Source organism: Seriola lalandi, unplaced genomic scaffold (assembly GCF_002814215.2).
Source record: "Seriola lalandi dorsalis isolate HSWRI2012SDOR001 ecotype SW California unplaced genomic scaffold, Sedor1 jcf7180002054563, whole genome shotgun sequence".
Classification (NCBI taxonomy): Eukaryota; Metazoa; Chordata; class Actinopteri; order Carangiformes; family Carangidae; genus Seriola; species Seriola lalandi.
The window spans coordinates 1,252,687-1,270,479 of record NW_019525116.1 but is presented as its reverse complement, the minus strand read 5'-3'; the positions used below and the strand labels follow the sequence as shown (position 1 = coordinate 1,270,479).

At 40.7% G+C, this 17,793-nt stretch overlaps 1 protein-coding gene across 1 annotated transcript; it reads right to left on the bottom strand.

The window, feature by feature from the left end:
* Positions 1 to 6: 6 nt before the first annotated feature.
* On the bottom strand, positions 7 to 8,392 carry rad23aa (RAD23 homolog A, nucleotide excision repair protein a). The gene is made up of 9 exons (XM_023416317.2): positions 8,148 to 8,392; positions 7,055 to 7,216; positions 6,628 to 6,848; positions 5,393 to 5,436; positions 4,445 to 4,572; positions 3,138 to 3,225; positions 1,462 to 1,592; positions 381 to 542; positions 7 to 252 (listed from the first exon to the last, which is right to left on the bottom strand). Exons 1-9 carry the CDS (start codon positions 8,211 to 8,213, stop codon positions 139 to 141), a joined length of 1,116 nt encoding a protein of 371 aa, XP_023272085.1. The 5' UTR covers positions 8,214 to 8,392; the 3' UTR covers positions 7 to 138.
* Positions 8,393 to 17,793: the final 9,401 nt, after the last annotated feature.

Genomic DNA, 17,793 nt, shown 5'->3' with positions numbered 1-17,793 from the left:
TGGCTCTCCCCTCTCCTCCCCTCCTGTTGGGTTGAGCTGAGGTTGGTAGCTGTACAGTAAAATTGGGGGGTGCAGTCTTTATGCTGAGCCGAAGAGGGGAAGGGTAGGAGGGAGGAGCAGGAAGGCAGTGATCTGTGTTCAGTCATCCTCCAGTCCCTGGTTGAGGAGAAAGTTGGCTGCCAGGTTCTCGTTCTTCTCGCAGGCAAAGTAGGCCTGGATCACCAGAGCCTCAGGGAAACCCAACGCTTTTAACTGTTCAGTCACAACAGATGGGGAGAGACAAAGAGCAGGGAGAAAGGAGAGGAGGTTTTAACGATCTGTAACTCTTAATTTGAAATTGAACAATGTACGACAATATTTAGTCTATATTCATCACTCACCCTTTCGATGGCTTCCTTCTCCTGAGGTGTAACCTGGATGTAGTTGACAGGTGCGCCCTCCTCCCCTGCTGCCCCCATCTCTCCAACCTCTGGTGCATCTCCCCCCTCTCCCACCGGTTCGTTCAACATCTGGATAAATAGCTCCTGATGCTGACTGATTTGCTGAGGAAGAAGCACAAATAAGAAGAGTGGTGACCATGTAGTGGAGTGGTGGTTGAAGGGCACAGTGACCTCAGAACAAAGATTGAGACAGTATTTCCCCAAAACTCTGTATTCTCCTGTTCATTTTTTAAAAAAATGATTATTATTACTTTTTTTTTTTTTTTTTTTACAGTTTGCAGAACCTTCATGCTTTTGTTTTAAACATATTTCTTTGAATAGATAAAAATGAATATAATTATTAATTTCCTTTTTATTCATTTTAACTGTGTTTTTATAATGTTACATACAAATAACAAATTTAGATGACAATGATTTTGGGACAGTTTAGTTTCACCTCGGGACAGTTAAAATTGTGTTTTGGGACAGTTCCGGGACGGTGGTGAAAAAAAGTTAGTCCATTAAAACAGTAGGTTGCTAGGTGATGCCAGGGATATTAAGCTGAGAAGGTCAGCAGGGAAAGTAATGAATGATATACATATGTGCTGAGTCACATATTCACATAAAGTGCACCTACAGTGATAGTCCACTCTTTAGAAGAACATCGGTGTAACTGACCACTGTACACCGTAATCCCTCATTCTCCTTAACACACATTCACATTATGATTTTACAATTATCTATGTACAAATATCTTAACAATTACAATTAGTGAAGCCATTTTTACAGGGTGGAATTGCTCTGTAGGTGTAACGGTGCTTGATTAGGAAGGGAAATTCTTGCCTTTTCGACAGTTAAAATACCTCAAGTCTTATTAACTATTACCCAAAAAGTTGCTGAGTGTTTGGGACAGCAATTGAACAAGTATTGTCACAGCAGGGGCACAACATGGCTCCACGCTGGTCTAGAAAACTCATTGTGCGAGGTTGTCTCGCATGTGCCTGACTTGAAGATCTCTGTGTTGTGAGTCGCAGTGTGTTACCTGTAGAAGTTGAGGGTTCTCCCTGCCTAGTTGCTGGAGAAGAGCTGGTAGCAGAGCAGGGTTCTGCTGGATGGCCTGTCTCATGTGCAGAAACTGGGGCTGGGTCCGCAGGAATGCAAGTGGGTTCTCTCCTGGTGACAAACGAGATTAATAACCATGAGGAAGAAAGCAAACTTAATCAAACTACCGAAATACCAACCCCCCCCCACCCCTTTGCAACGCCGGGGTGCCCTGTGTCGACGATTTACTGTAACTTTCCAAAACTGACCAACCAACTTTCGCCGACTTCACACTGTGACTGGTCAACTCTTCGGAGGCGAGAGAGGACCCAGGTATTGTACTTCTCTCTCCACCTCTCTTTTTTTCCCAATTGTTACACAACTGTTTGTCACTTTTAATTTGAACTGAGTGCAACACTGCGCATGTCTTCCAGGTGAGACTGTCAGAGAAAATGTATGGTTATCTCAGTTTTTAAACAATAATGTCCAGTGTCAACTTCTCAAACGAGTCTTCCAACAATCCTAAAGCCTCTACACCCACATGTCTCATCTTCTGTGTTTCGCACATGCAGAAATAGAAAATGAGACATTGTAGTTTTACAGGAAGCCAGGCAACCAACAACTGCACGGTCAACAGCAGCACAGACTACAGCCTTTAATATGATCTCACAACTGAATCAACATTTCTCTTAAACAGTTTCAACAATATGTGAACATGTCAACCTTGATGAAGGGAGGATTAATTGCAGGACTGTTGTACTAAACCAGCGGTTTTCAAAGTGTGAGGCGCGCGCCTCCCTGGGTGGGGTGCCAGTGTGAGAAAAAATAAACTAGAAAAAAATGACGGTATACAGCTGGTTAGCTAAACTCGAGTCTCGGAGCAGGCAGAAAACTGAGGAAGTACGTTTTGTTTATTCCTCTCTGCAGTGCATCCCTTTCCCACATTTTGAAAAGCCTGCACTGGACTATATTAGATGTAGCTACGTGTAGCTGATAAACTGACAGAGCATACATACATACACATGTTCTCCATTTCACAGGTGAGGGCTAACTAACAATGATTTTCTCTATTAATCAATTAATTATTAATGAAGACCAAAAAAAACCCAGCAAATTCTTACATTTAAGAAACTGGAACTGGGCGCTCCCCGTTGGCTCACCTGCTACAGCACGTACCATGTTGGCTTAGTCCTTACCACAGCAACAGTTTGAGTCCGACCTGTGGCTTTTTGCTGCATGTCATCCTCACTCTCTCTCCCTGGCTTTCCTGTCTGTCTCTCACTCACTGTCACTCTAATAGAGGCAAAAAGCCCAAAAAATAACTTGAAAAAAAGAAAGAAACTGAGACCATCCAATTCAGTGCCTAGTGAGTCATCCCCCCCCAGTGAGGCAGTGACAGTTATTTATTGTATTTATCTGAAAATGTGCCCTGACTAAGCCCAGGAGCTGGCTGATGTGAATTTACATGTCCTGAAACAGTCTCCTTGGTGATATAAGTTACAGTCTAGTGCTCATTTTGATCCATGGATAGTAACTGGGGCCGGGGGTGAGGAAGTTTTAAAATCCACCATTGTTAACTCACCACCAGCACTGGTGTTTGTTTTTTTACACAGTAGACAGAGACACATAAAGCTTGACTGCAGGTATTTTTGGACTAAACGGAGTTGCATGCCTCACCCTCTGCTAGAGATGGGGCTTCTGTGGGTCCAGACGCAGGGGCCTGCGCTGGTGGATTACTCTCCTGGACTGGGCTGCTGGGGATACCCTGGAAAGACAACAATACAATTATCAATCACACACACATACAAACACACTTGCTGCAAGAAGGTAGTTAGTAACTGACTGACTGTTGGTTCCAAGTGAATAAATATACTTTTCATTTGTTTACTTACAACTTAAACATTTCATTTAGTTTAACCCTACAGCTACTCTCCATCATAATGGACAACAGCCTCGTAAATTCTTTAGCATTCTCAAAATATACACACTCAGTTGCCAGTTTATTTGATGCACGTGGACAAACCTAAAGTAACCTTCAGGAAGGTTATAATGTTCAGTCTTACTCTTTTAGAGAGTTGACCTTTTGGACGTTGTGACGTTGCTGATTAATACAAATCACTTAACAGGCATTTGTAATATTAAACCTACATCATTTTCATCAAGGAAGGTAAACTAGATATTAGAAAACACCTCTCAAACATTCAATTCCCTCACAGAGCACAGAGTCAGTGTGTTTATGTTAGATCATACAGAGCATAGGTCACCATTGATTAATTACACAAACTATATCATAAAGCAGAGTGGCTAATGCTAATTAACATCACATTTGTCATGTTTTTCAGCCTCGTTAGGCAACCCACTCCCACAATGTGACCTCCCCAAAAAAGTGTTTCTATTATGTTTCTGGAATAATTTAGTATTTCTCTCTAGGAATTTGCTGGTGGTCAATGGGTGCAACCGTAATTAATATCGCAAAATGATAAGATGATGATGAGAAGTTGAACTACAGTTCCTATAAAACAACAATAATTACGTAAATATCTATACCAACAGAGGGGAAATACCAGTTAGTCCAGTCAATTATTACGCAATTATGGGATTTACTCAATTGCCCTTGGTGTGGCAGACAAGAACCACAACAGCAAAGAGTTGCAGTACAAACTGTTTTTGACGGAGCTTTATTGTCCATCTTTAAATTTTGGGAGCGTGAAATGAAGAGGAGTGACTGTGCAGAGGATCTAAGGGGCCTGGCTGTGGACTCGGTGCTGAGGAGGTCAGACAGATTAACTGCTGTTCATGTAAACGTAACACAAAACTACAAATCAATTCTTTATTTGTTTAGTAGCCAGAGCTGTGGTATGTTTCAGACAGAACAGCTGCTTGACAGAGCTGCATTTGGTAAGAATCATTTCAGTCTGTGTGTGTGTGTGTGTGTGTGTGTGTGTGTGTGTGTGTGTGTGTGTGTGTGTGTGTGTGTGACGTACAGTGAGAAGGTATTCTACAGCTCTGTGGGGGTTGTTGAAACTGGCCCTTAGTGCAGCCACAACTCGCTCCCTTTCGTAGCCCATAGACATGATCTCCGTCAGCATCGCCTCATACTCAGCCCCGGTCACTGAAAACCACCCAAACACAGATGATCAAGTTACGAACTCTACACAGTTTGTATATTTGCAGAGTTACACCATTGACAGGAACAGGAAACTGCTTTTTGAATTATTCCTCCTGTAAAAAGACATTTACATTGTAAATTAATTTACATGTACAGTCACTTTATTAAACTGTCTTATGATCCTGGTTGTATTTTGTATTGCTCACTGAAAAATACATTTTTACACCAGTGCATTTAACTATAGTTTACCATTCATTTCAGGATTTATATAACTGTGGAACTACATTGAATAAATCTTTCTATAGATGATACAATGACAAATTAAATACACATTAAAACTAACTATTAAGTAACTATTAATACACATTCAAATACAAAAACAAATGAATTCAAACAACCAATATACAACAACATACTGTACAATATGGGCTTACAAAACAGTATACCACCTTTTTTTTATATTTTCTGAGTGGTGGAACAAATGGGAATCCCCAACACTCTCTGTGCCACCACAATAAGGAATGGCTTACTTTTGTCACATCCTAAATATAGGAACGGTATGTATTGCACTGCAGCCTGTAAAGTCCCTGACTCATAGCAGTAACAATTTCTGGCAAAGCAAATATAACCTAGGATTTACACAAGAAATGGACTGCTGTGATATTCTCACTCTAATAGCACAATCAACTGTCTGAAATTGTACAATTCACATTTAACAACAGCGAGGAAGTGCCCAAACTACTGCACTGAGACTCTTAGAGGTGCATAGGCTCCAGTTACTTGTGTATGATGTAAGTCTGGCAGAGACCCATCCATTACATACCCAGTGCTGAGGAAGCATCCAAGCCCTGGCTCCCGCCACTGGAGCTACAAAACATAAAAAGGTGAAGAGACAAATCACACGGTCTACACGTTATTTCTGTGAAAACATGGTGAGAAGCAAAACGATGAAACAATGTTGACAAATGAATTCAGAAATCAACATCTATTCCATGAAATTAAATAAATGTTACACTACAGATCACTGTGTTAAAAGCAAAGTACTTGTCTTAGATATAAAAGAAGGTTGGTATAATTGAATCCCAACCACTTTATGACTCATGTTCTTCTTTTCAACATATAGTTTGACAGATTAACTGCTTTTTCCATTGTTGTTCCATTCTCCATTAAAATACAACTGGGTCAGGGATAGAGTCAACCCCGATTTATAATGAATCACTGCTCCACAAAACACAAGGTGAGAAAATACACATTTAGCAGGGTCTTAATTGTGCCACTGACACAAATCTTATCTATATTTTACTTGGAATTCAACTTAAAAAAAAACAAGTTTATTTGTACCTAGAAACACAGACAAATGTATCACATTTAGTGAGTTAAGAGTTTGATTAATGGAACACTTACAATTATTCAATTGTGATTATTCAAAAAATAATGCTAATAATTTGTATTCAAAGGTGATAACTGCTATGTAATTTTGCATGAACTGCTGATAATTCACTTTGGAATATTAAAGCTGAAGATAGCTGGAAAATGACAAACCATCTTTGGTTGGGCATGCAGACACTGGCTTGTGATGGATGTTTATGAAATAACATAATTTACTACAATTGAGAAAAAAAACTGACAACAACATTTACTACTTTTATTTAATCAACAGTCAAAAACCCAAAGATAGGGGGACGTTGTGTGGCATAGTGGTCTAAGCAGGCGCCCCATGTGTAGAGGCTACAGTCCTCACTGCAGTCGGCCCCGGTTCGAGTCCTGCATCGGACGGCCTTTGCTGCATGTCATTTCCTCTCTCTGCCTCCCCATTTCCTGTCTCTCTCTACTATCCTGTCCAATAAAGGCACAAAAGCCCCAAAAAAATATATTTAAAAAAAAAAGATAAAGATATTCAGTTCACTATCATAAATAAAATACAATAATAATAAAATATAGAAATAATCAATAACATTAGAAAAGCATCCAAACCCCAGATTTGAGAAGCTCGAATTAAATTATTGACTCATCATTGCAGCGATAAACATTACGCACTATGTAAGGGACTGCGTCTACCTGGCTGGTTGTTGTGGTTCTGTGGCTGCGGCACTTGGCTCCTCTTTGGCCTCCTCAGGGGGAATGGGGACAGCTGCTGGGGTTGGAGTTGGGGCTGGGGCTGGGGCCGGGGATGGGGTCGGGGTTGTGGCCGGGACAGCTGTAGATGTGGAACCAGAGTCCTGTACAGGGGGTTTGGGTGCTTCTGAGACTGGGGGCGAGGCGGCAGCTGCAGGCTTAGCCTTTAGCCAGTTCAAAAGAAGGTGCAGTTAGACTAGCAACTTAATCGGGAAATTGCTTAACATTAAATTCAGTGCATAAAAGTATCAAAGTACATGGCACATAATTGTTTACCAGAGATTAGCTAATTTTTTTTTTAATTCAAACACCACAACACTGTAAAACCCAATGTCATATGTCATCTGTAAGCATTACAATAAGATCTCACCTTGGACACCATCACTACAACAAAATTCTTCTCATCAATTTTGTAGTCCTTAATAGGTGTGTCATCTTGCAGGATTTTTCCAGCATATATCAGCTTCTGTCCAGATACAGGAAAGTTGTCTTTGCCTCTTTCCGCTTCTATCTTCTCTTTCAAAGCCTTCACCTGATGACAAAGAGAGGAATCATTATCATCTTAATGGTCCTGTAATGCTTTCTACTCATATCCATGCTCTGTGTAAGATGGCAGTCTTTCATTCACCTCTTTGATCTTTCACTTTGGTTCTCAATAGTCTACCAAACACCTATTAATTAAAAAAAAAAACTCTCCAGATGAACCACTGACAATATAACTATCAGTTGTCATACATCACACTAACCGCAAAGCTGAGTTGCAAAACTCATTTGAGTTATGGCAGTGGATATGCAGTGGTTTGAGTCACTTCTCATACAGCATGACGGTGCTTACCATAAATAAAAGTGTAAAATTATACGTATGATGTCCACCATGAGTAATGACAGTCATGTGTCGTTGACAGATTGAGCAACACAATCTAATGTTCACTTAATGTTGGCCTTGCTAGCTACATGACAAAGATGTGAACATGCTAACAAACTTAGCCAGCTTTTTAGAGCGCTACCAATAAGGCTAATCGTAATTGTCATCAGCGTTAGCATTAGCAATCATAGCGTAGTGGGAAGCTTGAGTTCATCATAGAAGTTACAGCATCACATACTATATCACATCAGATATTACAGAGGAGCAGTAGCAGCCAAGTAACCGCGACACAAACTAGAAAAGATAAGAAACTCGTTTGCAGTCGCGTCGCGATGACTTTATTAACAGGCTGTTCAGCTAGCTATGTGGCTAACGTTTGCTAGTAAGTGAGCTTTCGCGTTGTTTAGCAATCTACTTCATGTGGTTTGTTCATTTGAAACACATGAAATTTATGGGCACCCTTCACCAGACACTATATAAATTGTTCTTTAATTGGCAATATCAAGTAAAGCTGTAAGGTGTAACCGTAAAGTTAAAACATAGGTCTCGCAGCTAGTACTGTTAGCTGAAGTTAGCAAGTTAGCTAATAGCCACTCACCGTTTGTTCGGGGTCTATCTCAATTTGAATAGTCTGCTGCTGCAGTGTTTTAAGCGTGATCTGCATGGTAGCGGTGGTTGACGTTGTGTCAGATGTGCTTCAGAGGGAGATATAGTTGCTCGCTAAGCAGTTAATTTGTTTTTAAAGTTGGCGTTTCGGGTAAGATAGCAACTAGCCGAAAAATGTGTGTATCCATGAGCACTCAGCAAATCGCCATCTTTGGTGACAAGTTGGTGGTGCGGCTAGAGAAGCTCCGCTGTAAGGTACGAGATCTCGTGTTGAACGACGGGACTATGACAAGACGCTTTAACGAGTGAAATGTATCACTAATTGTATATTACATATTTACAAATGCATTTTGAATAATCATAATTAAGGTACGTCCAGTAATGATGTTTTATATATATGGAACTCCAGTCCGACTGGTAAGAACAATAAGTCAAGGTATCTTTCAAAATATAACCTCCAGTCATATTGCCTATGCGCCTAAAATATGACGTCACCATCGTAATTTTTTAGATTGACTTTACTAATTTTACATTGACCATAAAATATCTCCAATTAAGTTATACCAATGTGAATAGTAACGTAATATCTCCAAATAAATTTTGACTTGTCTTTACATTCTTAGTACTACAAGGGCGTTTCTAGGAGTTTACTGGTCTGGGGCTGAGGTCAAGTCTGGAGCTGATGTCAAGGTGTGTGTGCCACTTCTTTTTTTTCTTTTTCTTTTTTGATGAGCCTTGAGTGTTCCTGTGTATCAAAAAGAAATGTGTGGCCTTGAAAGAAAACTTTGCATCTCTTGAGTTTAACTTCACAGAGAAATCACTGCTTGTATGCTGGCTGTGTGGCTTTGTCATGTTAGTCATGCTTTTCCAGGCTGTATCATTTTGAAATCACACATACAGCACAGTGGTGCATTTCAGAACTGTAATTTGATTTACTGCATTTAATGGCCGACTAAATCCTGGGTGGTAATGTATGGACCAAAAGCGAAACTTACAGACGTTTTATTTCATTTTAAGTCAAGACAAATTCCTCTGAACTATCTTTACAGTGACATTTAAGAGTCTAACACTATGTTTCAGCTTGTTGCAAGATTTCATCAAGGTAAAAAAAACAGTAAAACTGATAGATGGAGACCTTTTAATATTTGGAGGCCCTTCACATATATGAAATATGGCAGCCATTTGGCACAATCCCCAGCTGAAGAGGAAAACACTGTCTGCTGCTTTGTTCCTGTTGTCTGGATGTGAGGAAGCAACTCCTGACCTGGCTCCTGACCGCAGGGCAGCTGCTTGAATCCAGAGCCAAACCCCTTTTTTTCCACTATATCTCTAAATTTATTGGAACAATACAGTGTGTGGGTGGTGAAAACACACATATGGCCAGTCACACTTTAATAACAGGACTCTAATAACAGCACTTAAGATCAAACCATAAGATGCTACCGTGTCATGTTAGAAAGTATATTGTTTCATCTTTGTTGGCAGCAGTGCTCTTACATCTGTCAGCTGTTTGAAAACAGTGGAGGTTTCATTTACAGAAATTAACTTGCTGTAAATCTGACAGCAGCCCACCCAAGTAAAGTCTATGTGTGGGAAACACTGGTAGGCTTCTAAGTGAATTACAATTTGTTATACTGGATTGTTGTAGGGCATCCTGATACATCGTCAATTATGAAAGTCTTCGTCACCATCGGTTCTTTTTAGTTAGTAAGAAAGTCGCATGGGAAAAGACGCTGAAAATTGCCTTTTCTACAGCCCCTGCCTCTCTAACGTCCTCTGCATGACCCTGGTGAAATCTGCAATATGAAAACACAGGTGGCTGAACCTGAGATGGTCTGAGATCCTTTCACTGCAAGGGAACGGTGCGTGTTCAGCGATTCGTTCATCCGGCCCTGAATGACGGACAGTCGCTGAGTCGCTCAAGCCCGCCCATCTCCCTCCTTCTCATGTCTTCAAGTTTCACAGTAAGAAGTAGTTCCAAATAGGGGTGTCACAATATGCCATTATTGATAATAACTGTGACTTTTAAAAAATGAAACAGCGGCATCTTGTTAATAATACACATTTGATGATATCATAATGGCAGATGTTAGGCCTGGTGGATCTTTTGTGTATCAGATCATCACGTTGCTTTTTCACTGTTGATTAAGTGTAATTATTCTTTTTCTACACCTTTTGTACAGTTATTGTTACAGACTCTCTCTCCACCTTCCTACACCCATGTTTGAGTCTAATTCATTTGCCAAAAAAGAGACAAAAAAACACAATAAACAAAGTTAAAGATAAATTTGACAGACAGCATTATTATTATTATTATTTTCAAATTTTCTATAGATGTCGTGATAATATCGTTATCATGAATTCTCTTGGCCACGACAGTTGTGTAGTAAAAATCTATATTGTGACAAATATTTGATTTAGCAATTAGGTGTCGAGAATAAATATGTGTTACACATAATAGGGTAGAACTTTCAGTTTGTAAACAATATCTTTATCCAAATAAATTCTCTGCTCACTGCCTGCGTGTAATCGCTGCGGGCGACCAGGAGACATGTCTGTGTTTAATTAGTCAAGTTAATAGTTATATATTTAATGTAGGAAGCGTAGCCCAAGAACAGAAACAAAAGAAGAAACCATTCTGTGTGTGTTTGCACATGTGCACGCTCGCCTTCCAGTAAAAAGAGACAACGGAGGCAAAAGAGGTGGACAGATGTAGGTTCGAGGTGAGCACCAAGACATGTATTACTCAAGCAACACACACACACACACACACACACACACACACAAACACACACGTTCTCTCTCTCTCGATCTCGTGCCCCCCCCCCCCCACCCCCCCATCTCACCCCAAGCACTTAATGATTCAGTGAACAAATCTTTCAAACTAAACTTTTTAATGAACTGATTCTAATGATTCACTACACTGAAAAGAAATGCTTTGCACATCATTATCCGACACCTCCCTTGAATTCATGGCCAGGAGCTTCTCAATCAGCACATTCTTTTTAGACTCATGAAGAGCCCGCCGGTGCTCAGGTGGTGAGGATGGATCGTGCTAACATATACCACATCTAGAGAGAGAGAGGGACAGAGACAGAGAGGTAAAAAAAAAAAGCCAGCTAATTAAACCTGGACAGTTTGTGCTGCATCCACAATGCCTGCTGGAAATGAAAGCCTGCTTAGCTGCGTTTTCGTAGCCCAGCCTATTAAATGAAGTTGACCTCTGGCTGCACCACAGCTTTTCCTCAGAGTGGATGTTTCGAATGTGGCTTCATTTGCTCGGCACAAGTAATTAAATTAAATCATTTAAGATACAAACTACTTGATTTCATTCATCTAAATTGCTTAATACTACGGTAATTACAACCTACTACATCCATGGTGTCATCTAATACTACTATTCTCAACATATGAAACTGTTCATAATCCCTAATCTATGTAAACTCCCGTATTTAAACGAATAACACTACACCTCTGCTCGTTAACTCATACATTTCAGGATGTACGGACACATTTCTGTACTCCCTGCCCTGTAATGCTAATAAAGGTATAGTGGGTGGGATGTCCAAACCGATTAAGATGTTGCAACCTAAGAGAACTGAATTGCACTTATGGGAAGTGGATGTGAGGAGCATCGATCACGCATTTTCTCTTCCTTGTGTAGGAGGTACTGCTACGAAGTATGTAGTAGTTAAGGGCTGAACTCTCTGTTGGGAAATATATGTAATATATATGTAATAATATTTATGTGTATGTGTGTGGCAATAAGGGTAATTTGGTGATATGCTCAGTCAGGAAGACAGCCAGAAAGGAAACAAATAACAAGTCAAAGTGTGAGTCACTTAAAGAAAATATTTTCTCAGCTGCTAATGTGTTGAGTAAATAATGGTAATAATGATTCTCAACCAAGTCATAAATATTTTTATGTCATCGATTTGTTATTTAATCAGGTGACAACAGCAACCTGACCGAGACAGCGGAGGAGAGGCGGGGTCACAGCTGAGGTTTGATAATGACTTGGTGACATGTTAGTAGTGAGATTCTGTATCGTGACAAATGTTGGGCTGATGATGTGCTGCACAACAGTACGTTGTGTTTGAAACAAGAGCTTTGAATAGGCACATGTTGTCTCACTGTTCGTATGGAATACATCAGTGTGTTATTTTATCAGGTGACAGAAGCAATCAGCCAGGTAGTTCAGACAGAGGAGGAGAGGCGGGGCCACAGGTGAGGTCTAGGCTTCTAACAATGAGAGTAAATAGATATTTGTATTGTATTACACTGAGGTTGCACTGGTATAGTATACTGTATATATAATATATAATATAGGTCTGTTAATAGCGTGGAAATGAATACTATGATGTGTATGTAAAATATGTAAAATGAGTGCGTTGGCTACCATATCTATGGAAGCTGCAGCTTGCAGGAGATGCCCCTGTGAACCACTTTTATGTCCCCACCTACACCTACACAAATCAAACCTACACCCTTGCCTGTAGTGTTGTTGTCATCTTAAGGCTAGTTGTTTCCTCCTATCTCCGGTGGCTATGCTAAGCTAAGCTAACTGGCTGGTTGCTGTAGCATTATATTTACCATAGAGATATGTGAGTGGTATCGATTTTCTCATCTAATTCTCAGCAGTGTATTTCCCAAAATGCTTAAAAATAAATCCTGATTTATTGTTTTAAAGTTTGCGATGAAATCAGAATCTCTTTGTCAGTATTTGTTTTCTGTCTGACCATACATACCTTTGTATTTGGACAATTAGGTGTATTAGGTAGGCCCACACACTGAGGCTGTGATGGTCCCATTGACACAACTTTTCTTTTTTTTTTATATCAATTCCTCAAATTAAATAAATACATAATATAAATATAGAAGGAACATTTATTCTTTTGGCTGTAAGAAGTCATTGCTTTTATCACTGTTCAACAGAAGAGTGGAAGAGCTGCCGGCTCACTTGTGACTGTGTCTGCTGCCTCCATGGCCACCAAATATTTCAACAGGAACAAAATCCTTTTGGATCCTGTTAGTTTAAACATTTTTAAACGCCTCTAGAAACCCAGGATTCAGTGTGTGAGTTGGCAAGAAAATAAATACTGTACACATCTGGAGGGAATCTGTCTCACACACACTTCATCTGTGCAGTTTTCCGATGCTGTCAGCAGGGGGCAGAGTTTGACAACGCAGAGAAAAGGCAGCGCTGCAGATCTCAGCACAGAGCAGAACTGAGAGGGAGGAAGAGAAGAAAGCCTGGAAGAAATATGTGACACATTTTCTGAATAATGAAAAACAATATGTTGTGATTTATTTGCGGATGATGCTCCAGTTGTTTAACTGGCTCTTTCAGGAGAATTGAGAACTCTGTCACTGGCCACATGGGGATATTATGTCACGGATGGATGGATGGATGGATAGATGGATAGGTGAATGAGTTCACTCCCTTAAACCTATGCAACTACTCCTGTTGGAAGACAGGGAATGTGAGAATAGCTCTGAACACTCACATGATGGACAAATGTGCTTCTTATTGAAGGGACAGCAGAGATAGCATTTACAAGACCTCATATCCACACATGTACATGTTTGTGCTGCAATAATCTGACCTCATCCACAGGAATAATGGCCTATCTGTGTGATTTATTTTCACCTTCTTTTCTGCCTCTGAGCCACATCACCAAATAACACTTACACACACAATAACACACACATACACTGCGCTGACTGTGACCACCAGTCAAACCTCCCAGCAAGCATTGCGACATAAATATTTGATCAAATTACCCTCGATTCATCGCTCAGTGCCAAGTTTGCCCGGGTCTCCCTGTCATTTCTCACCTTCCTGTTGCTCCTCATCCTATTTTCTCCTCCTTCCCTCCTCTCCTCCAGATATTTGCCTCTCCCACACCTCCACTGAGTAATCTTTTGTTTCATCCTCACTTTCCTCAATTCCTCCACCTGACAATATTTTTTCTAAAGTGGATCGTCCGATTTCGTAAACTGGGGTTAAAGCCAGTGAATGGGGGGAGGCGGGCTAGGTGGAGGGAGAGGTATGAACAGGGCAGAAAGACAAGAGGAAAGTGGAGGAAAGATGACAGAGGCAAAAGAGGAGGAGGGTGAGGATGATGGGAGATTGTCAGGAAGTGGAAGTGGGATGAAGTAAGGGAGGGAAATAGGAAGAGACTGAGAAAGAAGAACAAGAGACAATCAGTGTGTGTGTGTGTGTGTGTGTGTGTGTGTGTGTGTTAGCATGAGGGGATGGTGCCCTAAATGTGTGTTCATCTGGGTTAATTCTCAAGGACAGAACTATTAAAGATTAACAACGAATCACCATGTTTTATTGAGACAAGCTGCATTTGTGGGCATATGGCTCTAAACACAGACCTACTTAAAATGTCTTTGTCGTGTGTGTGTGTGTGTGTGTGTGTGTGTGTGTGTGTGTGTGTGTGTGTGTGTGTGTGTGTGTATGGTGTTTTCTTCAGGCTTTTATTTTGTCCAGACAAAAAGACCATCTTTTCTGAGAAGCCATGTCGTGACTGGAGGCATGGCTTTCTACTGCAGCACTGCAGTCATACTTCAGTTAGACTGGTCTTCCCTAATGCATGCCAACACCTGACAACACAGTATATCCAATATGTTGTTGTATTACGTAGGAAAAGATCAGGATATGTTCCAATACCCATCAGCTGAAACCAAGCCCTTATCCGATATCATTGCATTACCAAAAAAAACCATCTGTGTACCGCTAACCCTGTATGGATGTGATATGATTGCTGTCATTGTCGTATGGCATGGCTCAGGTTAAACCCTCTGTAAAACACGCAGAGATACATTAATACTAGGATCCTTTTATTATGTAATTTGACTGTCAATCATAAAAAAATAAAATAAATCTTGAAATAAATGACTTCCTACACTAGTTGTCCTGACACTAGTGAATTAAAGCCTTGCATACTGTACACGTTGCCTTTTTACCACTGGGACTTTCCAGTGTTAAATAGCTAAGTTTATTAACAAATCACCCAGCATCAGATCACTGCATAGACTTGCATACTCGCCAACACCCAATCCAGTATTTTAGGCAGTACTGGAGGCATTACCAGTAATGGTATCTGGACAACTCTATTCATGCAGATATGCAGATACTGAACATTAAATGACATTGGGAGTGTGGGCAAAAATAACTACCTCAACACTTGTGCACATGAATGACATTACAAACTTCTACCTCTCTCCTGCCGCATGTATGCTCTCTCGCTCTCTCTCTCTGATGTGGCTCTTTAAAGCAGTATGGCTATTTGTTTGGCTCTTTAATGTCTGACTGAATTGGCCCCAGCTCCCACGCGTGTACCAGCTCTCCAGAGCTGGATGTGTCCTTCAGGACAGGTCAGCTGTTGGTGTTGCTCTCTCTCTCTCTCTGTTTGTGCCATGTTGTCAAACTGGCTGCAGCTGCTCCATTGATTCCCTCCTAAATCAGAAGACCGGGAGGTGCAGGTGCAGAATCAGCAACATTTCAATTATTTCTGAGCTTTTTTATTTTCAAGGGAAAGTGATGGCGCCAAATTTGTGTTTTAACTTCAAGACGTCCGTATATCTCTGAACACACAACTGCACAGATATAATAAATAACTTCGCGGACAAGAACAGACACACATATACAAACACAAACTCTACAGAAGAGTGTGTCTTTAAAATTATTTTTAATTGGGGTGTAGCTGGCACAGGAGCCACCGACTGTGTCACTCCTCCTCCTCTCTGTTGTCTCTGTCCTCTGAGAGAAATCCTTCTATTCTTTAGCAGGAACACCCCCACAGTATCATCTGCACAGCCATGATATGTGCATGTGTGTGTGTGTGTGTGTGTGTGTGTGTGTGTGTGTGTGTGTGACGGTGCTGTCACCAGTGCAATGAGTGAGTCACGTATGCAACCCACAAGGATTCCTGTTAATATGAGACTTTTGAGACCCATAAGGCCCACACTCCACACACACACACACACACACACACACACACACACACACACACACACACACAGTCTGTAACACGATTCCAATGTGTTTAGCTTCTTTTTGTATTTTTCTGGTGTATTTTTAGTTGGGATTTAATGCTGTACTTGTATGAAACATCCAACTAATAATAGCATTGTCTCATTAGAACAGTCTCCTCATTAGTTGGTTATAAACACTAAAACCCACAACTTTAAGTTATCAATGTGCTACAAGCAGCAAAAGTGCATTTTTGAGTGTTTACTGGTAAAAACATTCTTCCTTTGACTGACATCTGGAAGTTATTCGTTGTCAATAATTTAATATTTGCAATGGTTCATGACTGACATGTCGTGTCCTGTCCCCACATCCTGTTTCAGAGGGAATATGAGAAGCAACACAGCATCACACTGCAGTTTGATTCTGACTAGGCCTGAGCGTTATGCATAAAATTCATATTGTGATTTGGATATTGCACTTTGCCATATTGCGATTTCATTAATACTTATGAATTTTCTACTTTTGACCTTAAAGGAGTTATTTGTAAGTTTTGCTATTGCTACATAGCCAACATTAGCATCAACAGCTGTTAACTTAGCAGTCTAGAAGAAATGTTGTGAGTTCAGCATCAAACTTCATTCATTTACTGTCTCCAGAGGTGGAAAGCAACAGCAATTTTAAGTCTTCTCTATCACAACTTTTCTTCTACTGAAGTTAGCACGCTAACCAGCTAGCCCCAGTCCGCCTCATCACTTTCTGATAGCGACTCGCTGTAGCCTCCAATCTGCCTTGAAGACATAGCGGCGCTCAGAGGACGTCTTATAACCTCTTGTATTATAAAGACAATGTCAACCATCTGCTCCCGGCAAGAAAACACTTTTGGCAGCAGAGAAAACTTTCACCCCTTTAAACGTGTGATTGTGTTTGTGCCTCCATCTCCTCCAGTTAGCTAGACGAAATATGTACGTGGAAAAGTACGGACTCCAAAACTCATTGGTATTATATTCCTATATGCAATTACAATTAATGTCTATTATTACATGAATGACAGACATTTATTAGTGTAATGTTACTATTAGATACAGATAAACAACAGCTACACCTGACAGTTAGTTGGTGTAAAAAGCTAATATCTGCAAAGTCTCTGCAACTTGCCTCTTGCCTCTTGCCATAAGAACAGGTTCTTATCTGAACCTTCAGGAGGAAACCGTTTAATTCTGACAAATTACTGAGTTTGGTTTTAGAAATCAATCTCTCCTGCGTTTGAAGGTGACATCCAGGAAGGCTCACTGCGTCTGTTGGTTACCACGGTGATGACGGATGCATGACTCCCGCAGTGATGGCTCAGAGACCACGCTGGGTAAACATGGACTCCCGTGAGAGCGGGACAACCGCTAATGACACCACAGAGGAAAAAACACATATTAAGGCACAAACACACACACACACACAGACACAGACACACAAATGATCACACACCGAGGGAAATTCACAGGGGACTGGGGTGCTTTAGTCGCTAACCCCAGCCTCTCTGTCTCTATCTCCCTCCCTCTCATCTTCTCACTTCTATCTATATTTGTCCTTCCTAACCCCTGACTCTTCATCGGGCCGACAGTATTCTCCTTATTCAGCCAAAAGTGGGCCAACGAGCACA